At 41.1% G+C, this 18,259-nt stretch overlaps 1 protein-coding gene across 1 annotated transcript in view; it reads right to left on the bottom strand.

The window, feature by feature from the left end:
* Positions 1-1,824: 1,824 nt before the first annotated feature.
* Arl5 (ADP-ribosylation factor-like 5) overlaps positions 1,825-18,259 on the bottom strand; it is a 58,660-nt gene continuing 42,225 nt past the window's right edge. Inside the window, exons 2-4 of the mRNA XM_068393731.1 lie at positions 6,342-6,550; positions 5,545-5,780; positions 1,825-4,682 (exon numbers count right to left, since the gene is read on the bottom strand). Of these exons, the coding sequence (XP_068249832.1) occupies positions 4,634-4,682; positions 5,545-5,780; positions 6,342-6,550 (494 nt within the window). The 3' untranslated portion in view covers positions 1,825-4,633. The remainder of the gene's footprint in view (positions 4,683-5,544; positions 5,781-6,341; positions 6,551-18,259) is intronic.

Below are 18,259 nucleotides of genomic sequence, written 5' to 3'. Positions count from 1 at the left end.
ATAAGCGGTAATCAAGAAATATGTATAGCAAATAAAGAGCCTTGTTTTTTTCCAATGGCATTAAAAAAAAAAGAGGCTCTAAAACAGGCTGTACTGTATTCTATCACAAAACATATGACAGCAGCCAAGCCAAATAGTTGTCAACAACAGCGAGAATGCTTACCTCATATGGGAAACAAATCTGTCTTTCACTCCTTCAGTAAACTGAAAAAGAGCTGCGTATTTCTATATCAATAGTGAGATGTTCCAAACACAATCACTCGACGATATAACCGCATGCAAATGATTCATCCCAGCCACCAAGAACAAGCGATTAACACCAGCCCCTAATACACTCCATGTATCTACCACAAGATTTAATGAGTTGTGCACAATTTTGAAACCAGTGGCTCTTCTCATCTCTTCATTAGGGCTGACAAAAAGTAATCCGTCATGGCACCTTTGGCACGACATAGCTAGTGTGACGTTCCACCAATCAACCCGCTACTGGCCCTATAAGATTTTCTCTGTGCTGGCGTGTCTAATGGTGCCATCCCCGCCATGATTGGCCAAGGGGTTTGGTCTACAGATCTGAAAAGGCTTGAACATACACAAAAACATCTCGGGCTCAACTTTTCTTTTGCCTACCTCTTAATTAGGAACTTCCAGATCTAAAAGCATGCTATCACATACTTTTATTGCCACTAATTTTGGATGACAGATCTATTTCAATGTTGTTGTTATTCTTGTAATATTTTATATTGATTATTCATTACTTTTCATGTACTGCAGTTTATTTGTTCCCTTATTTTCTTTCCTCACTGAGCTATTTTTCCCTGTTGGAGCCCTTGGGGTTATAGTATCCTGCTTTTCCAACCACAGTTGTACCTTCGCTAGTAATAATAATAATAATAATAATAATAGAAAAAGGGTTGCAGCTAAACCAAAGCATGTAAAATACCTCTTTCCAAGGACTGCCTAGAACCACATTGTAATTGTAAGTTTCCAGATGATAAAATAGATATTTGTGAAAAAGAGGAAACAGCAAAAAAATTAAATTTTAACTATTATATAGTAGTTTAAAGTAAATTCATCCTACACTTTCACATAAAGTAAATTCATCCTACACTTTCACATATGGTAATCTTAGCTAGTGGAAAAAGCTTTCTTCAACTTGAATACTTTTTAATTAGTTTCAGTAAGAATGATTATACAGTAAAGTACAATTTATCAAATTGTTTCAATATATACTGATTATATACAATTTTCAGTTGCAAAAAAGTTTTATCTGTATATGCTCTACTTATGTAAGTAGGTAGAGAAATTAACTTCCAATTCAAATAAAACAACTGTCTCTAATATATGTGAGCATGAATACAACCCTATATTTATGGCCATTCTGCTTGAGAAAAAAATTCCTATCCAGGTGCAGAAAAAATATAATGACCGTATCTAAGATCATACTTTTGCCAATCTTATAAATATATATTTACCTTGGATGATTCTCTATAAATTTTTAACTTTATACATAATGAATAAATGTACAGCATAAGAGGCAGAAATGGCAATCGGTGTATATTTTGGAAAGAGACTAGCTCCTCATGATAATTATTTCCAGATTAACCGGTTGTTAATGTCAAGGTTTCAAAAACTTACCATCTACAGAAACTTGCCCAATGAAAAAAAAAAATTCAAGAGTTTCTTCAAATTCTGGTTACCTATCATGTAAACATCATACACACACATTAAGCAGAACTAGACATCAACAAAATTTTAACCTTTAAACTTTGAAGGTCGATATTAAAAACGGCAGCTTCACACGGATACATTAAATAAAAGCCAATGTAAAAGGTGTTTTTATTCAAAATAAACATCTCTTTTCCTATATACATTTATGAAACATTTTCCAGACATTAAAAAAATGCAGACATCATGTCTGATTGTCAGGCAAAATCTTTTACTGACAGACAACAGCTCGAAATTCAAACTTTATTCTTTTTAGATATGTAGTCCATTTATTTTCAGGAAATAAAAAGTTGCACCACATTAGCTGCAATATCCATTTGTGTCCCTGTACCTCTTCATCTTCAGATTCTGCCAGCTCAGGGCAAAGAACACATCACACATGCAATTAAATAATTACCTTGATGAGGTGTAATGCAAATACAATATAAACTCAAGAACAAAACTTCCTTTTCTACCTGGACTATCAAATTGCATCATATGAAGTATTAAATATTGAAAATAACCATTGCTAAAACTTGATAAAGAAAGAAGGTTCCTATTTTATCTGACTTAATACTTAAATTCATCATGAAAAGCCAGCAAATGACTGCTATGCTTTAACATTTAAAAGAAAATAAAGTAAAATTTCACTTAAAGGAAAAAAAAAAATCTCCAATTGTTATCCTTTCAAAACATCACTTACTCTTGATAATCTTACCATTCTCAAAACTCCTCGAGTTGTTGATAATGAACAAAAGCCTTGCAAGTTCCCACTGGGTACAGAAAAAAAAAAAAATGGTGAAAAACTGAATCAAACCCATCATATAAAACCTAGCAACAAAAAAGCATTCTTTCCCAAATCACAATTACATAGAGAAACTTGTGTAAGTACTGTAAACCCTTATAATACTTTTAAGATACAGTTATCAATTATTCGAGAAATACATTGTTACCAGATCTTTTAATAGTCAATGAATTGCTGTTTATGTAATACTTCAGCTTCAATTATATAATCAGTACAGAAATACAGATATCACATTCACAACAATCAGTATTTAATCAAGACAAATATTCACAAACAGTACTTTATCAATACAAAGATCATTCACAATCAGAAAATATTAACTGTCAGGTTTTACCAAGACAGACATCACATCTTCAGGATGAACTGCAAACATAGGTCATATTCTCAAAGGTTTGTTACAAAATATGTGTCAATGGTATCATACTGCTAAGTCATGAAAGGCTGCAATCTGAAGCATTTTCACTTTACACTGTTACCCCACAGAGCTGAACCAATTGTTGCATTTCACTTTTCAAAAATGTCAAATACATTTAGCAACTTCAAGACAATCTTTTTCCGTTCACCATGACAGGGACACTTCATTTCTAGTCTTCACAAGTTCAGTCTTTAACCAACGCTGTACTGCACTCCTTGTTCTCACATTGGACAGCAGCAAATGCGATGCACATTTGCACAGTATAGAAACTGAATACATTAGTTCTTTAAAGGTAAAAGACTCTACTAAAACACTGAAATGAGTCTGTACTTATAAAAATAACTCACTGTGGTTACTTCACCTCAGAAAAGAAATAAAACTTTAATCTAAAACTCTAGACCACGACTTTCGTAATATTCATCGTAGCCGTCACCATCGATAATCAAGTAGTACAGTATATCAACACACATGTTCATCCAAGAAAAGAACAGGAATGAAAAGTTGTGATTCATGCTTGAAACAACGCAATGAATCCCACCCGCACACACATATAAATATACAAACAAGATACTATTACGATACAACGTACGGCACCCGGTACTTTAGTTAAACCTACGCTTCCTTATACAGTACTTTAAAAAAGGATATTATAGAAAACCTCTCTACAGCAGTAAAATGCACAGAATAACCTTCCCACCCATTAGAAATATTAACCGTCATCTTTTTCATGCTTGAGTTCATTTAGGTGGTCTGGACTGAATTTCAATAAATGTATCCTTTAACTTCAAAGGAAAACTAGAGACTAACAAATGACATTCTGATGATTTCTCAGTGAAGTACTGTAGTACCATGATGACATCCAGGTGTCTTTGCTTATGACACCCTATAACTATCCTCTTGGAATATCCAGAGAGAAAAAGTGGATAGATAACAAAAAAAAACATGGATATCGTAAAGAAATAAAAACTGAAAATTTACTGGGTGATTCACTAATATGCAAAGTACAGTACCATTACCCAGTATGACTTGGAAATGCAGATGAGAAAGATCTAAGATTTTACGGCATTGAAGTTCACCCAAGAAAAATTCACTTTCTCAGAAAAACTTATACTGTACTGCACATGCTGCATACCCTTCAAGCGTCCTGTGCAATGTAACTGCTACTGCACTTCATGCGCATATGAAACAAAATTAGTATCCATATGATGATGAGAGATGATGATGTCTATTGCAACAATTTGAACGTGGAAGAACGAACATTATGCTCCTTTGGCTATCATCACAACGTACCGCAACGTCCCAAACTAGACGTAGCGTCACATTTTACATGACCGGAAGCTACAAAGCTACTATAGTATGCACAAAATGTATTGAGAAAAAGAGATCAATAATAACATGTACTTATTAAAAATTGGTGAATAATCTCTTCAATTTAAAGTCTTAGCCTTCTCTCCTCTTACAAGAGGACTGCTCAACACGAAAGAGCAAGGCTTGGGTAAAATGGATGGCACCGTCACTCTTGTCTGCTGGTTACGACACTTATCATACATTGAATTCCTTCACTTAGAAGTCTTTATAACTTTTGGTCTCTAAGAACCAATGAGTGTCTCTTTGCACATTCTAAATTGACAACTGTTAAAACACACCTTAGTGAAGACAATCACAGCTTGAGAGGCTTAACCTTCCTACAGAATTCAGCCATAGTTTTGTCATTTACTTTTCAATGTACTGCCAATCCATTCAAGCCCTTGATACAATCTGAAAAATAAAAATGGTCCATGTTAATAACTACAGAATTTTCTGGACATTATTTTAACTTGAGTAAATTGTGTTGAAAAATATCCATCACACTGAAACCAACGTCTAACAAATTGTAACTGAGTATTATTAAAAAACTATGGTATTGTTTAATGATTTCAATACTGTACAGTATTCCTATTCCCTTCTGGAATTATTATAGGCTATAATACTGTATATACACTGCCAACCTAATAATTTCCAATAGAGACATCAAACAAAATTCAATATCTAATTTCAATCCTCACGTTTCAGTCACCTGAGGTCTCCCAGTCTGGTATCCTGTCACGCTGCTCTCCACTTTGCATTTATATTTTTCATTCTCTCATTTTCATAATACTGCATATGCATTTGAGAAGCCCATTAACCCCTTCGTAAATTTCTGAATCTTTGCAAAATGTCTTTGGGACCCCACAGTACTGCTTATTACCTTTAGATGGGACATTTTCATTGATGCATCCTGTTGTAGAGTCAAACTTTTCTCACCCTATTCCAAGCCCTTATTTCAAGAGAAAAACATCAAACTAGTTCTATGGTAATTTAGAAAGTTTAATCAATGGCCTAGTTCAATTATTAAATGTAACATGAAAACTTGGAGATCAGTATGTCTGTCAATACACTGGGTTTTAACATTGAAGAATAGAAAAAAAGTTATATAGATACAATAAATGAATAAAAACTTTCAATAAAAACCATTGTCCATTTTTTATCACTTCAAAACCATGAAACACTTTAAAATTTCCTGATTACTACACCTAATATGTAAACATGTATAAGATTGACGTTTCTCAAAGTAAACAACTATCAATAATAGCAGACTTACCCTTCTCCTGTTAGAGCGCAACAACCCTGAATTTGCCACTTGTGTTTTTTAATGGACGTCAGGTTGAGAAGACGGGATATCTCCGCAGCCGTCATCGAGCCTTTGATGTCCTGCTTGTTGGCATATATAAGAACGGCAGCACGAGACAACTCTTCGTGCGCCAACATCTTGTACAGCTCTTCTCGGGTGATACTCAACCTCTCGCGGTCTGTCGAGTCTATGACCACGATAACAAACTGGAAATTCAGATAATGGTCATAAGAACTACTTTACAGTATGACTCCATTTTCTTTATTTTCATTATCATTATTTCCTTATTGTATTTACAAATACAACTGTTTGAATGCAGTATTCCCTCAAGCACTTTTCTGTACAGTATTTTCAAGTGCTACGTTACTTACAAAAAAATCTCATTATTAATTTTCTTTATTTTCAAATGCAATTAGGAGTTCAGCAAAACAATCTATGAAAGCATAAAAGAATAATTATTCACAAATCTTAACATTAAAAAAAAGTAATTACAAAAAAGTAGGAGGCTTTTCCTCAGCTGGATAAATCAATTGAATAATTCAGAAAAAAAGGGATCAAGAATGTAAATTCAGTTGGAGTATCCATAAAGAAATTGAGAACAAAAACTGAATATCAGCTGACCAATTCAATTGAGGAAGTTAAATAGAAAACAGAAAAAGTAAAAAAATTCAACAATTTTTTTTTTAAATCTTAAACAAATCATTGGATGCTTAACACAGCTACAATATACAATAAGCTTAAGGTCAGCCGAGGGTACAGACACTTACCTCTGTGTTGGTGTAGTAGGTGTTCCATGCAGAACGCAGGGATTCTTGGCCTCCCAAGTCCCACATGATGAAGTGGAGGTTTTTCCAAACGACCTCCTCCACATTACTGCCGATGGTTGGCGACGTATGCACGACTTCGTTCATCAGCAGCTGGTAGAGTATCGTTGTCTTCCCTGCATTGTCCAAGCCTACCATGACAATCTTGTGCTCTGGAAAATGAAGAAATTTTAGTTTTTTGAATTTACAAAAAAATATACACATACATACACACACATTATATATATATATTCAAATAACGGATTTTGAGCGAAGCGAAAAATCTATTTTTGGGTGAGATAGCCATGGCGTCCTGATGGAAGGTTCCTTTTTGGTAGCTTCCTTGGGTAAATAACTACTAGATATTCCCAGAGAATTTAACCACAGGTTATCACAGAATTCTAACTTCTGGAGCGAGTATCCTAAAGGTTTCCCTTTAAGACATCGTATATCAACAGGGGACGCATGTATTAACGCGCCACATAGCTATCTGCACCCCACATAGAGTTAACACTTCGATGTGGAGGGGCGGAGAATAGCTGGGGAGCCGTTCCACAGCTAATCTTGTCCGTGGCTACTTTTGGTACTCGAAACGTAAGCAAACGGGCGCCATTGCTAAATGACGTCACGTCCGTCCTCATCCTGACGCCAGTTGCTTGCCGATCACCATGATACAGCAGGACAGGGTGGGACCTGAAAGGCTGGACGAAGTAGCAGGGAGGGTCCATCAGGACGCCATGGCTATCTCACCCAAAAATAGATTTTTCGCTTCGCTCAAAATCCGTTTTTTGGGCTCAAGCCATGGCGTCCTGATGGAAGAATACCAGAGAATCAATGTATCGTGGTAGATTTTCCCCTTATAATGTAAGTGCCGAGGGCTTTGAATAGAGTAAGCATGGTAATCTTGATAGAGGTTCCGTGGGGCTGAAACTTCCTGCCCCCCTTGGCAGAGAAGTCCCAACGGACTATGCTGAGGATCAAAGTGGTTCTTGAAGGGCTACCCACCTTGCGGGGAGAACGTGAAGAACTCAGAGACAAGACAGAATGGTTGATATTCATATAGGAACATTCTCAATGACACACAAGTGGTGGTTAGGCACTGTATATTGTAAAAGAGAACAGTCTGGTCTCGAAGGTATAGCGCAAGTAAGTATTCAGTTAGGAATATTACATAGCATAGTTGAGTATATAATATGGATTGAACCAATTATCTTCATCATTTTTATAAAGAAAAAAGGGAGGGGATAATGAAACTATGACAACCATGTATTTCATAGTATAAGTAGGAGCGGATTGAGACGCACAAGTAAATAAAATAGAAATTTTATTTCACAATTGCAGAATATGGTAAATAAATGCAATAAAGGATGTAAAAGTAATTTACAATAAATTATAATGTACATAGTAATGAAAGACTTCGCTCTTGAATCTGAAAGAAAATTTCAAATTATTAGAAGGCACAGGTTCCAGAGGAACATCAGTCTTTAATAAGGAAAACACATCATGCTCTAGGCATGCGGCACTCATGTGACGACTATGACATTTCACCTTGAGAAAGAACAGTCTATGAAAAAACACTAAGTGTCTCTGAATTCACTACGTATCACACGAGGGTCAACATAGGCACCCGAGGAGTTAGAGTCCCAAGTAACTCACTGTTCTATGCAGAGTTAGGTGCAGGTTTCATAACACTACCTGCGGCTACCACAAAATGTTTGACTTCATGCACTTGTTTCGCGTAATGCTTGAAGAAAACACGCGAGGATTTCCAGCCTGTGAAACTCTTGAGGCTTTCGAAATTCATGCTCTGAAAGAAATTCAGAGACGATGCGACTTTTCTAGGATCATGACCTGCGGGTGTACTGTCAGGATCCGCTCTGCGAATGAAGTAGGTGATTTTCGCTCTTAGTTGTTTTAGTGACAGGTCGCTACCCGATGTTTCTCCTTTGAAGAGTTGGCCTCCACCAAAGTCAGAAGTTCTACGAAGATAGACCTTGAGGCTCTCTACTGGACATAGAGAGGCATCTTCTTTCAGGGGGCAGATTCTCCAAGGGCCCCATCTTTTGGTGGGTAGTTCGTTTTTAGCGAGAAACGTCGGATCCGGGAAGAGGGTAAGGTCTCCTGAGTCTGTAAACAGAATGTGACCCTCGTCCCTTGATAATGCCACTATTTCGCTGACTCGGGCTCCTGAGGCAAGAGCAAAAAGAAATATAACCTTTTGAGTCAGATCCTTGAAAGGGCACGAATCGTTGTCCAAATTGGAAGCAAAATGGAGCACCTTGTCCAGGGACCAGGAGATAGGTTTTGGTGGGGGTGCTGGGCGCATGCCTTCGGCAGTTTATTGAAGATGTCGCTGGACAGATCAATCTGGAAGGCGTACAGTAGTGGTCTAGTCAAGGCCGATTTGCAAGTAGAAATCGTGTTGGCTGCTAAGCCCTGTCCATGAAGGTGAATGAAGAAGGACATGCAAAAATCAATGGCGATTTCCGTAGGATTTTTCGCCTTGACGAATGAGACCCATTTTCTCCAGGATGATTCGTATTGCCGTCGTGTGGATTCGGTCTTGTATTCCTCAAGGAAGTCTAGACTTTTCTTCGAGATCCCAAACCTTTTCTTCGCGGCTAGGGAGAGAAAATCATGAGATGAAGGTCCCTGACTTTCGATGATGAAGCGAAGACAGTCGACTTCTGTACTTGCTGGGAGAGAACTGGGCCCGGGAGAGGGATCAGCGTGGGTTGTAGCTCCAGGACTAGGGGGTACCAGTTGCTCCGGGGCCACTTGGGAGCCACTAGGGCCGCTGTTCCTTTGAAGGTTCTCAGTTTGGAGAGGACTTTTAGCAGAAGGTTGGTGGGAGGGAACAGGTAGATCCTGGACCATCTGTTCCAATCCAGTGACATGGCGTCCACTGCTTCTGCCTTGGGGTCCTCGTACGGGGCCACATATCGAGGAAGTTGATTGTTGTCGCTCGTTGCGAAGAGATCGATCTGAAGTTCTGGGACTTGGTGAGAGATGAAGGAGAAGGATCTTGCGTCTAGAGACCATTCCAACTCTATCGGGCTTGTTCGAGATAGAGCGTCCGCCGTCACGTTGCGGAATCCTTGTAGATGAACTGCAGACAGGTGCCATTTCTCTTCTTCTCTGCCAGACGGAAGATTGGGAGAAGCACCTGATTTATCTGGGGCGATCTTGAGCCTTGGCGACTGAGACATCGAACTACCACCGAGTTGTCCAGGGTTAGACGAATATGGATCGAGGGAGGCGGGGAAAGTTTCTTCAGACCAGCCAGTCATCGAGGTAGGCCATCACCTGGACGCCGCGGAGGCGAAGCTGTTGAACGATGGCGTCTGCCAGCTTTGTGAAGATCCGTGGGGCCACATTGAGGCCGAAGGGCATGGCCCTGAAAGCGTAGCTTTTCCTTTGGAGTCGAAATCCTAGGTAGGAGGAAGCGTGGTGGTTCATTGGAACGTGCCAGTAGGCATCCGCCAGGTCTATGGAGACCGTGTAGGAACCTTGAGGCAGAAGGGTCCTTATCTGTTGAAGAGTCAGCATCTTGAACTTGTTGTTCGCTATGAACTTGTTGAGGGGGGGATAAGTCTAGAATGACTCTGAGTTTGTCGGAGTCCTTCTTGGGGACGCAAAACAGTCTCCCTTGGAACCTGGTTGACTTTACCCTCCTTATCACCTTCTTGTTCAAGAGATCTAGGACATATTCTTCCAGAAGGGGGGTTGACTGTTGGAAGAACTGCTGGAAGGTTGGGGGTGGTTGAGTCCAGCTCCAGCCTAGACCCTTCTTGACGATGCTATGTGCCCAGGGATCGAAGGTCCAACGATCCTGGAATTGGCGGAGTCTTCCTCCCAACGGAAGCACTTCATTGCTTCTGGTTTCCCAAGGGTTTACTGCCTCGGCCGCTAGCTCCCTTTCCTCCTCTGCCTCTAAAGGGACGGCGAGATGCGTCTCTGCCTGCACCTCTGTTTGAGCCTCTACCTTTGGGACGAAAGGTAGTTGACTGTTGCTCGAAAGCAGGGGTGAAAACCGGCGACTGTGACAAGACCGGTTGGGTGACCAGCTGAAAGGTCTGCTGTGGCTGAGCTGCCACTTGGGGAGTAGCGGATCCCGGAAACTGCCGTCTCTGTTGACGTTGCTGAGGTTTTGGCTTAGTGGGTTTCCTCTTAGGTTGAGGGCCGTCGTCCTGAGAGGATTTTCTTTTCTTTGACATGCCCCACTTATGGAGAAGGTTCCTGTTCTCCGTGGCGGCCTTGTCGGTGATCTCTTTCACCAGGGAGGAGGGAAAGAGGTGCTTACCCCAGATGTTGGAGGAAATCAGCCTCCGGGGTTCGTGTCTCACTGTGGCACTGGAGAACACGAATTCACGACAGGCTCTACGAGCCTTGGTGAAGCTGTACAGATCTTTTACTAAGGTCGCCAAACGTGTTTTGGCGAGAACCATGTAGTAGTCAGGGACCCTAGTGTCACCGGCCATGACGTCGAGCTGTACCTGGAGGGACATGGATGCGGCAAGCCTTTCCTTCGTGTCATGTTCCCGACGAAGGAGATGGTCATTAAGTTTCGGGAGGTCTTCGTTAAACTGACGGCCAGCGACGTCAGGTTCTAGTTTTCCTACCACGAATGTATGCTGGACATCTTTCCAGTGTCTAACATCGGGGGGAGTAGTCAGGGAGAAGGGTCTGCACTCCTCCAGTGCAGGGCAAGGTTTTCCTTCTTCCACTGCTTTATGTACCGCAGTGAAGGCCTTTTCCAAGAAGGGGAGGGTCGCATCGTTTGGTGCGACGTAGGTAGGGTGCTTCTTGCTAAGTGCCGGAAGTTTCGAGCAGGTAAAGCCCCTACTTTTTAATGTTTGGCCAGCATAGCCTGGGCCTTCGCGAGATCGAACACAATCACCTCCTTTGGTTCGGTCTCTTCTTTAGAGGCAGGTTCAGATCGAAGTCGGACGTAACAGTCCGGATAAGCCTCAAAGTTCGGTAAGAATTCCACTTCTTCCGGTACAATCGAGCCGATCTTCTCGCTGATGAAGATCTTGCCCGTTGTAATTGGCATGTGCTCGGCATACCTCCAGGGGTTGGTATCTGAGCATGCAGGGAGGTCCTTAACCGAAATCCTTTTCGGCTGCTTCGAACTTCCCATGTTGGACCTGAAGAACTCATGTGTCTCACGGAGTTTCTTATCCATGAGAGCCTCGAGCATTCTGAACATCTCCTGGGCGTTGGATGGGGTGGGATCCGGGGTAGCAGATGTAGACGGGAGTGATACGTCCGTCAGTGTAGGACTCGGTGTGGGGGTGGAAGGTGGAGCGACCTCCTGCTCCGACTCAGGGTATTCCACTTGGTCTTCCTCATAGTCCAGTTCGTCGCCCATGAGGTTCCTTTCCGTATTCTCCGACATTTCCGACATACGTTCCGCGTTGTCGGCATCCAAACGTCACTCGTGCATGGACTGAGCCATGACTACGTCCGGTTCCACCATTATCTGGACGGTGGGGATCTGATCCTTGGGGACCACAGAGTCTGGGGATGCCTTCGGGAAAAGCAAGGCCCTCAAGTCTTCGGTGGCAAGGTATGGTCCGGTGGCGTTCTTTTGGGAGCCACGCACCCACTTGCGTAGCTTCTCTCCTGAAGCGTCCCTAACCTCCGCTGAAGGAGGATTGTTGAACGCCTCGACCAGGCGGTCCTTGCAGACTGTACAGTTCTGCGGGTCCCAAAACTTCAAATCGCCTTTCTTGTTGGCGCAAGGGGCGTGGGTCCTACACGCCGTGTGCCCGTAGAAGTGCGGGCGCTTCACTCCACAGAAGCCGTGGTCGCACTTCACGTACTCCTCCTGTACAGTGAACCCTCGCTACTTCGCGGTTCGACCATCGCGGATTCACCACTTCGCGGATTTTTTCCATAACCCATATATATACAGTAACATATATATATACTGTATATATATATATGTATGCATGTATTTATGTATATATGTATGTATGTATATATGTAGGTATGTATATGTGTATATATATATATATATATATATATATATATATATATATATATATATATATTATATATATATACATACATATATATATATATATATATATATATATATATATATATATATATATATATATATATATCTAAAGTAGGAAGATGTGATGTAGTTCTAAGGGAATAGTATGGGAAATATGTCTGGGTAATAAGCAAAGCTCTACCTCCAGTTTGTTTCTTCATTATGATCAGAGATAAATGTAAACAAAACATTGGTTGCCATTTTTTAACGTGCTTTTTAGCGTGTTTAGGAAACGCATGATATAAAATTGCCTTTAATATTTGTGCCTGTTTTAGTTTAGGGTACTGTAGTACATGCATTAAGTGTTCTGTACTTTAAAGGGTAGTTTGTTAACAGTACTACGTACAAGGGAAGGTTTTAAAAGTCTGAATATACATGTTGAATAAATAGGTAAATATGGTGTCACTACTTCGCGGATTTTCACCTATCGCGGCCGCGTCTGGAACCTATCTACCGCGATAAACGAGGGTTCACTGTAAGAGGAAGAGAACATGAGTATGAGGAAGTCATACTAATGACTTATATATTCTAAAGTTAAATATTAAAAGGTTAATTTTTAACTTAATCTTAAGTAATTATTAACATTGTGATGTTAGAGAGTGGAGCGGGAAATGAAGTAGATAGACACATACTCCGTGTAACCCGCCCGGCTGGTTACCGTAACCTTATCCATAGGCAATTTGTTTGTGGCCGAGGACACAAGGCAGAATTCTTCATAGATTGCCAGGAAGGCAAAGGGAATTCTAGTAGGAATTGCCTAAGATATAAATCTGGGACTGAGACCACTCAGGCCATTAAATTGGGGGTGTAGAAGACCCCATAGGGTAACGGTTTCCGGCAACCAGCCGTGCTAAGATACACACAGCATGCTGGAAAATTGTGATATGCAAGAAGACAGCACGGCTACTAATAGAACGGTAAGACAATACCTATCTATTTATGTAGCCAAACCATCTGGTTGCAATGTAGGGCTATCAGCATGGTTTTGATAGCTAGGAGAAGGGGTGCAAGTCTGTTGGCGCCTCCGGAAGGCCCCGGCAAACCGGCGGCACGCCGGAGGCCGCTCCAGCAGAGTTTCTGGCATTAGGGAAGACATATAGAGAAGTGAGGAGTAATGTCAGGATGGCGGCCGCCGGCACAGCGGCGGGAAGCAGCGGCTTCGGCTGCCGGCTTGGTGACAGGGACAAAGGATAAGCTATAGCAAAACCGGGCCGCCAGCAATGGATGCTGGCACGCCGGGGGCCGGCCCGATGGACGGACGACCGAAGCTAGGAGGTATGAGGGTAGGCCATCGGCTGTATACCGACGGGAGGCGGCAGCCCTCCGGCACACGGAGGACTGTCGGCCAGGGGGGGACAAGGAATGTCACCAAGGGGGAGGGCGGTATCGCCGACAGTAGAGGCGGCAAGGGACCAGCACCAGGACAGTTAAAAGAGACAGAAGGAGGGATGTAGGGGTAAGGACACGAACCCCAAAGCATCCCACCTGAATGGGTGTACCCATGATAGGGGCTAGCCCTATCACCCGATGGCAGTGGGCCGCAGGCGGCCGGGAGCCAGAGTAGCCCTAGGGAGGGCTAGGGAACACCCAAGAGGGGGGAGAACCCCTGCGGACAAAACGCATCCAGTGGCTAACCCCATAGGACACTATGAAGGGTATATGTACCAGAGCGGACTGCAAACAGGGACTCAAGATAGCCCTGTCACTCCACCCTAAGGAGGAGTTGTAGGACAGGGGACAGATGGGTATAGGCTAACCTGAGCATAGGCTAGGCCATACAAGGGATAGGTGGGGAGGGGAGAAGAAGCAGGGTCTTCCATAGGGGAGGCTCTGTACCAAAGCGGCCACCGAGGAAGGGAGGACGCTCCCTAGCCTAAGGTAGGCAGCCTGGCTGAAAACGGTGCATGGGTACCGTTTCAAGCAAGGCACAGAACTAGCTCCCCCAAGGCCTAACCTATAGCAGGGATGTTACACCCTAAGCTAGGAAGGTTGGAAGACGTATCGCAATTGCAAGCAAGGTCAGGTAACCTAACCTCAGCAATTGAGGAAGGGCAGGCCGTTCCTCATTCTCGGACGCAACCCTAAGGGGGGATCATTCCCTTAGGGAGGACAGAGAAGCGAAGGTACTCTGGTAGGAGCTTGATCCCCTTACGTGGTAGGGGGAGCAAGGCTACACAGAGGGAATGCCCTAAGGCAGGGGGTGAAGGGAGCATATAGGGGTCCTACATTTAGGTTAGGTTAGAAAGGCACACTATCAAACCTATCCCCTATATCAGTGTTTCCCAACCCTGGGGTAAATTACCCCAGTGGGGTAATGGACCCGTATTTTAGGGGTAATCAAAATGTTCTGAAATTGAGTTATTCACATTGCCATAATTATTGCCATAATTCATACACAAACTCTACAATAATTATTCTAATGGAAAAGTCAATAGAGAAAATTGCACCGGCAAAACAAGCTTAACCCTCACACTGAAAAATCAGAGCAAACACAAAGTGATTACTAAATAATATCTATTAAAATTGTTACATTGAATATTCTGCACTGATGATGGTTCATTTTGATATCCATTAAAATGGAAAAGTTTGCATTTGTTTTGGATCCTTAACTATAAGCAGCCAATAGCGGGCTACATGATCCATACAGTTCATCAGGTGGTTGCAAAAAACATCCGATGTTACCGGGTATATGTTCAATGGGGTAATTGATTAGTTGGAAATAAAATTTTGGGGTAATCATTTAAAAAAACGTTGGGAAACACTGCCCTATATGGTCCCTGAAGGCGAAAACACTTGCATCACAGTAAACAGTATCATAAAATAATGCCACTATCTTCATAACTTAACCTAGGATCACTGTAATATATCATGCATGAACACTGATGATAGGCGCTCTGGCCTAGGGGCTAAGCTAGCGATCTAGTATGGGGTCAGGCGATGACCGATAAAAGAGCGTCAAAACACGATATATGAAGTTCCTAGCTATGAAGACTAAATAACTAATAGTATCAATTAGTTAATAAGGCCGGAATAAGCTGTTCAGGCTAGCTAAATACAGTAATGCATGCAAAGTAACAACGACGCCATAAAATGGCGTGTCCGGTAGCAGCACAGCTCTGCCAAAAAACATAAAATATCTCGAAAAGTAAAAGTTACTTTACGGTCAGAGCTTATTTAAACAATACTGGAACCTGGTACTCAACTTTCCAGAAGAAGGCGAGACCGAGGGTAGAGACATAGCGAAGATGCAAGTCGATGAAATTAGCACAGGGAAAATCCGTCTTAGTAAGGCAAGCTACTAGGAGAAGGATGAGGACGGACGTGACGTCATTTAGCAATGGCGCCCGTTTGTTTACGTTTCGAGTACCAAAAGTAGCCACGGACGAGATTAGCTGTGGAACGGCTCCCCAGCTATTTTCCGCCCCTCCATATCGAAGTGTTAACTCTATGTGGGGTGCAGATAGCTATGTGGCGCGTTAATACATGCGTCCCCTGTTGATATACGATGTCTTAAAGGGAAACCTTTAGGATACTCGCTCCAGAAGTTAGAATTCTGTGATAACCTGTGGTTAAATTCTCTGGGAATATCTAGTAGTTATTTACCCAAGGAAGCTACCAAAAAGGAACCTTCCATCAGGACGCCATGGCTTGAGCCCAAAAAAGTCATACATTTTAATACATTAGTGCCTGGATTCTCTTACCAACCTCGAGATCAGAGCACCAGGCGAAACCACTCAAAGACAATAGCATCTGACCGGCCGGGATTCGAACTCTGGTCCAGGATGTTTGTATGACAGTGACAATATAAGTGGCTAAATAGTACTGTCACTGTCATACAAGCATCCTGGACCAGAGTTCAAATCCCGGCCGATCAAATGTTATTGTCTTTGAGTGGTTTCGCCTGGGGCTCTTATCCTGAGGTCGGTAAGAGAATCCAGACATTAATGTATTAAGATATATGGCTTATTAGAATATGAAAAAAAACACGTCTAAATATGCAAAATTTATCATTATACATATATATATATATATATATATATATATATATATATATATATATAATATATATATATATACAGTATATATATATATATATATATATATATATATATATATATATATATATATATATATATATATATATATATATATATACTGTATATATATATATATATATATATATATATATATATATATACACACACATACTAATGTATGCAACCTTTCAAATATAACGGCTAAATATTTAGATAGATATGCACACAAAGAGTCAACTCTTCCCATCCCCTCCCCCTTGCCTAACCACCACATGGCAGTTTGGGCAATTTGTGGGAGAATATCATTCCCAAGTGATTGCCACTCAGCGTGACAAAAGAAATATATATACAGCATATATATATATATATATATATATATATATATATATATATATATATATATATATATATATACATATATAAAGTTGAAAAAAAAACTGCAATTTCTAAGCATAATTTTTACTCTTTAAGTACTCTGCTATTTCCTCTTCGTTGCACATATTACAATTGTAGTTGTGCAATGCTTAGTTACATCTGTGCATTTCAGAGCTTAACCAAAGCTTTGCATAGTGGTTCCTCTCTCATCTTCCTTCTCAAAATACTGAAGAAATTAAAACGTCTTTTCTGGTCTGGTGACTTCACAGGTGTCGCTGGGAATTTAACCTTCCTATAGTGATTACCTATTTACCTTTCCTGACCTGGTGTGGAGATGTGGCATCGCGCCTGCCCAATCACAAAATACAAAAACTTGGGTCAAGATTTACCTCCGCCAACGAAGTTGGAAGGAGGTTATGTTTTCAACCTCTTTGTGTGTGTGTGTGTGTGTGTGTGTGTGTGTGTGTGTGAACAGCTTCCTGACCACAATTTTAATCGCAGAGTAATGACCAGGCAGTAATTTTAGTCTTCTGGAACTGTTTTAAACGATATAGATGCTGTCTGACCACAGATCAGGCAGTCATTTTAATCTTCTGGAATGGTTTTCTCCAAGGTCAAGGTCGAGGAAAAGACCGAGAAATAAGCTGCCACGGCGGAGGTCTGCGCTCCACTGAGCGTCCCTCTAGTTATGAATGAAACCTGTGAGATGTGGCATCGTCTCAAAGGTGCATGCTGTTACTGAGCATATAATCGCTTATAATGTTCCTTTTTTAGTTCTCTTAACTAATTGAAGACAATCAGTCACCTGACCTTCATCTTAACGTAGAACCTTGAAAACAACAATTGTCTAAATCACAGTTCAACCCTCTGCAAGGAAAACAAACCGAGTCAACAGACTCTTAATACTTGTTTATTTGGATTGTCTTTAGCACAATACCTGGGACTTTCAACTTCAGGTGATATGCTTGATATCATTGCTATCTCTTACATAAGTAAAGAAAAAGATCACCAGTCGTTATAATTACTAAGTAATAAAGAGAGAGAGAGAGAGAGAGAGAGAGAGAGAGAGAGAGAGAGAGAGAGAGAGAGAGAGAGAGAGAGAAATGATGTAGGAATATTTTGAAGAACAAAAATGTTAAGATATAACATTCTCTCTCTCTCTCTCTCTCTCTCTCTCTCTCTCTCTCTCTCTCTCTCTCTATATATATATATATATATATATATATATATATAAACACACACACCACAGAAAAAGGGAGAGAGATAGATATGCTACATGTAAACGTTGTATAAATCCAAGTCTTTTAGATGTTATACAAACAGAAACCAAATTATGACAATTTCAAATGTAGTCCAGACGCTGACTAGTAAAAATAAAAGATCAGATAACAAAGTTATCGATT

Source organism: Palaemon carinicauda, chromosome 19 (assembly GCF_036898095.1).
Source record: "Palaemon carinicauda isolate YSFRI2023 chromosome 19, ASM3689809v2, whole genome shotgun sequence".
Taxonomy (NCBI): Eukaryota; Metazoa; Arthropoda; class Malacostraca; order Decapoda; family Palaemonidae; genus Palaemon; species Palaemon carinicauda.
Note: the sequence above shows the minus strand (reverse complement) of the source record. Positions and strands in the feature narration are given on the sequence as shown.